The 4741-nt window shown below is 31.2% G+C and overlaps 1 protein-coding gene across 1 annotated transcript in view; it reads right to left on the bottom strand.

Annotated features, from left to right (window-relative positions):
- Positions 1–551, bottom strand: part of LOC119667139 (sex peptide receptor-like) — a 3777-nt gene extending 3226 nt beyond the window's left edge. The window contains exon 1 of the mRNA XM_038076426.1: positions 484–551. Within this exon, the coding sequence (XP_037932354.1) occupies positions 484–551 (68 nt within the window). The remainder of the gene's footprint in view (positions 1–483) is intronic.
- Positions 552–4741: the final 4190 nt, after the last annotated feature.

Here is a 4741-nt window from a genome sequence, read left to right as displayed (position 1 = left end):
ACATTACCACTTGAGTAGCGAAATCTTTGAACATCCGATTTCCATTTCACAAAAACGACAGACATCACCACAGCTTGTAGTGACCAGTAAAATAACAGAACAGTGTCCTTAAGCTTAGTAAAAGTATTCCTTATTTGATAATCTTTTCGCTGAGGTAAGTTCTCATTTTGCTTGCTATTGGTCTATATCATTAAGCCAGTGGTTTGCAATTTTGGTCTCCTCCCATTTCTTCATATCATCGAAGTGGCTTTTAGTTAAAACAGAAAAGAACGTAGGAGAAAAGGCATATTTGCGACTTTCTCGGTTAGACAATCAGTCATTTGATTTTCTTCATGTCTGTCATGCCCTGGGACCCACTCTAACACTATAGTATTGATGTTCTCCGCTGCACTAAGAAGTTTCACACAATTATTAATTATATTTTAGATAATCGTTACAGTCACCGCCTGACTATCTCACAATATATAACTGTATGTTCCTTACATTTTATTAGAAATATATGAGTATTCCTTCGCATGTTTTTCAATGACATGTATTCCTGCTTGAACCATAGTTCGATAGGCACCCATTGGAATTAGTTTTTGGAATCTACTAGCAGTGATTTCTGCCTGTTTTATTGTTTCCACATTTCTACTTATTTGTAAATTTTATTCGTGAGCTGGGTGTGAAGGGGCTAAAAACGAATGCCTTGCTTTTGTGGCTTGCTTTCATGTCATGCGGGTTTTAAATGAGCGTTTTAGCAGGGGTTACACCCAGATAGTTTGCTTTATTGGAAAATTTAAGTGTATGCGCGAGTAACTTAATCAATCAAAATACCTACCATTATTGCTATATAGTACGTAGATAATCTATTGGTCTAATTTCAATGGCAAGATATTTCTACTGTAGAAAATAGAAGCAAACTGTAACTACAATATAGGTATTTAGCTGAAATCGTAGGCTGATATAAGTTCTCTGTGTGACTTTAATGCTCAGATATAAAAGCAGTTACGATTGAGTGTAAAGAAATTAACTTCTCAGAACCCAATAGCTAAAACTTTTTTGTTTTAACAATATTTTTTCATATATAACATTATTTTACATCATTTTAGTTTCTGCTTTTTCTAACCTAACAATTACAGTATGTCTGGTGTGTCAGGATCTCTGAATAATCTAAAGATCTACAACTCCAGGGACTGTTTAGAGTAATAAAAATATCTAATCTACACTGGCGGGACCTTCTTTCCATTTTAAATTATTTAACAATTGGTAATAGGTATAACAATATTTAATCTTTACTCATCTAACATTTTAGATAGTGATTAGAAAAACAGTATAATCTCTAATATACTAAAACTACTAAAACTACTACTAACTACTAAATCATCAAAGAAATATTTCTATCTTGCAGTGATTTAAATACTTTTAAAAATTGCAGAAATAATATTCTTAACTATAAATAAATTTAAAATCATTTTTTCTTAGAGTTGTCAATTCCATTTTATGTTGCACTCTATTTGATGCTTCATTAATATTTCAATAGTTTTTTCTTTTTCCACAGCAGAATAGCAGAATACATTAAATGGAAGGCAAAGACTACTTCATGCACAAACTGTTAAACTAGTTCAATATATTAAAAATACAAGACAGTGCAAATACAATCAAGTCATGATTTTCATTTGCATCTTAAAATAGAAGAAAGGAGTTTAAAGGATGTGAGGATGTAAGGATGTGCCAAAACGCCAATATGCCAACAAATCGAACTTAGTGCAGAAAAAATTCCACAGAGAAAAGAATGCCAACCCAATAAAATGCAGCACCAAATGCATTTGAAGAATGCAAAACTAAGAAAAAATACTTCGTGCCGACTAACAAAGCATTAAACAAGGACATTAAGGACATTGTGCTGTTTTCGTTTTATACTTAAAAAAGACGACGTTTCTTTGCAAATTATTAAAAAAATGAAAATAAATTATATAGAAGAATTTCCGATAAAATGCACGCCAGTTTTAGTTTATGAGTTAAGCAAGGATTACTTATGTTGAAATATTTGAAATGTGTAAAATGTTCATTGAATATTAATATACGAAGCATAATATCCTAGCATAGCAAGGATGAAAATCGTTCATAATGCAAATATTGTAAAATAACTGCTAAAAAGATGTTGGAATGTGCCAACAACAACAGTTGGTGGTAAAAGTATCCGTACGAGATGCCTTTACAAAATACCGCAATGCATAATATGTTATGCGTCAAGGATACGGCAAAGCATATTAATGGATGCGATAATCTGGTGCTTATCTGAACATAAATATAGAAAGGACAACTAGAGGACACTCGAAAATATAATATTACAAATATTTATTTAGAGATAAAATGCTCTACACGTGCCGTTTCCTTTATGTATAAATTACACAACATTTATCGTATTATTTTACAAAATTCAAAAATTTTTAAAAATATCCTGTATTTACATTTTGTTCTCTGAGCACTGAACAAGCACTTCAGAAATATTTATGTATATTTTTGTTTGGCTGTGATTACTTACAAGCGAACAGTGACATTTAAATATTTCAATTTTATGGAAGCTGAGGCGAAAGGTGTTCTGACACTTGGTACATGAGACATAAGTGACGGAGGTTTAAAACCAATTTAAGGAAATTATTTATTTTTGAAATGCGTACAGGAAGAGCTTATAATATTCCAATTTGTGTGTAAGTGTGTAAATAATAAAAACAGTTTGTTTAAATGTCAATCAATTTTGGTAGAAAAGGAAATACCAAAATTGATATTGAAAAACTGAAAAGTTATCTGTAATGAAATATGTTTACGCAGATTAATTTTACATCCAATAAAATTCTGGGATTTAAATAATATCTTATATTTGTGCGTTCCAATTACTACTAGTTTACTCAACGAAACCCAAACACTATTGTATTAGCTTGGAAAGTGAGCAATATTTTTATTTACAACTTATAAAGGCTAAATATACATACATTCAGCACAATGTTTCATTTGTCAGCATCCTATTGTGATTAGCAAATGTACGTTTCGATATCAAGACTCTTATAGAGAAAGACTCCTGATAATTAAATGCATTAGTTTTTAAAAGGTCATCACTAAGTTTTCCATGGTGATTTATCTACTACTGAGTTACTATAAATACTAGCTATTCATTGCTTAGATAGTAAGTGAACTAACGAGTCAGATAAAATAGGTTGTAATCTATCAGAGACTACCAACTATAGATATCTTTAGAAATATTTTTACTAGCTCTCCTGTGAATAAGGTATGTATAGTCGATTAATCACACTTTATACTGCAGAATATTTCACAAAAAGTAAATACTAAAGTATTTTGGATACTAGACATTTTTAGCACCAGAACGAACTTGCCAGATATGAATCCATTGTAACGAAATCATGTTAAATAAAGAAGTCTAAAGGAATGCTATGCTCGACAGGGTACTAAATTACTTTGTTAGCCATAATTATTGCAAACTTTAATAGAACCAGTTATTCAGATGAGGATTCAGTTGAAAGATATGCAGATTGTTATGATTTAAAGTATCTTCTTAAAATGAGCTGCCTTAAATAAACTCGAGTAATTAATCTATTTATATTAGACTGATGATTTAGGAATATCAAAACCATCTTAACTTCATCATTATATAATGCTTTATATATTCAATTATAAGCACTAAAAATAGACATTGATCTTATAATAAAAGTGTTGTAATATATACCTGGTCTCATTAGAATTGATGACAATAAATCGACAGATAACATTGCAAGAACTGGTTCAGCCATGCAGTTCTGTGAATCTCGACACTATTATAGGCTCACGACTAGGTCTGTAATCAATTAATTAGATAAAAAACTGAAGGACTCTGCTACGTGTGTGAAGAATTAAAACTTGTAGTTTTCAATGATACAGAGGTTGCTGATAGTTTACTTGACGAGTCATTTTAACCAGAAATTCCTTCGCAATATCAAGATGACTTCTAAATAAAATAAGTAAAATAAAAGTCCGGCTTCAATATGTATCAGAAAAAGAATACTTTCTCAAAACTTCACTTCTTCACATCTTGTCTGATATTATTTAATTAAATGCCTTCTAACCTTCATTTGAAAAGCAAGATGTCTTTTGATCTATTAGTGGAGGTTACACCAGTTTGGAGTGGCGGCTTTTTTTCTATTATGTTACCATGGGTTACCATGAAGAAGTTCCTCAAGAGGGCCGCAGTGGTTAGCTAAAAGAATGATAACCAATGAAAGACACGTTTCTTCCTTTCAATTAAAAGTGAATTAACCTGAAAAGTCTATAAACTTGACTCAGATTTTAAATTTCAAGATTAACAGATCTGTCCGATCGGTCAAAAATGACATCCCAAGCATTTTCAATCTTCTAATGGTCAAAAACAGGCATTGACAACGTAGATGAAACACGGATTTCTACACCTCTTCACATTCACAACCACGACAAAACTTATTAGGGATGGTTACTTATATATAATAAATATACTATTGTGGTTGTTCAGATAACTTTCTATATACCTCACTTAGCGATTTTTTGCCATTTTGCCACCATATTTCTCGCAGAAACCTCTAAGATAGAAGAACTCAGACTAAATACATCCTGTCGAATTAAGATAATTTAATAGGTCTTTCGTCTTTATCGATAAACAGGCTGATAAGCTGTCAAAGAAATATCTCAATGGAGAAAGTTTTTAATGGTTTTTTTTCCTGCAGATTTACACAAC

Source organism: Teleopsis dalmanni, chromosome 1 (genome assembly GCF_002237135.1).
Source record: "Teleopsis dalmanni isolate 2A chromosome 1, ASM223713v2, whole genome shotgun sequence".
Classification (NCBI taxonomy): domain Eukaryota; kingdom Metazoa; phylum Arthropoda; class Insecta; order Diptera; family Diopsidae; genus Teleopsis; species Teleopsis dalmanni.
Note: the sequence above shows the minus strand (reverse complement) of the source record. Positions and strands in the feature narration are given on the sequence as shown.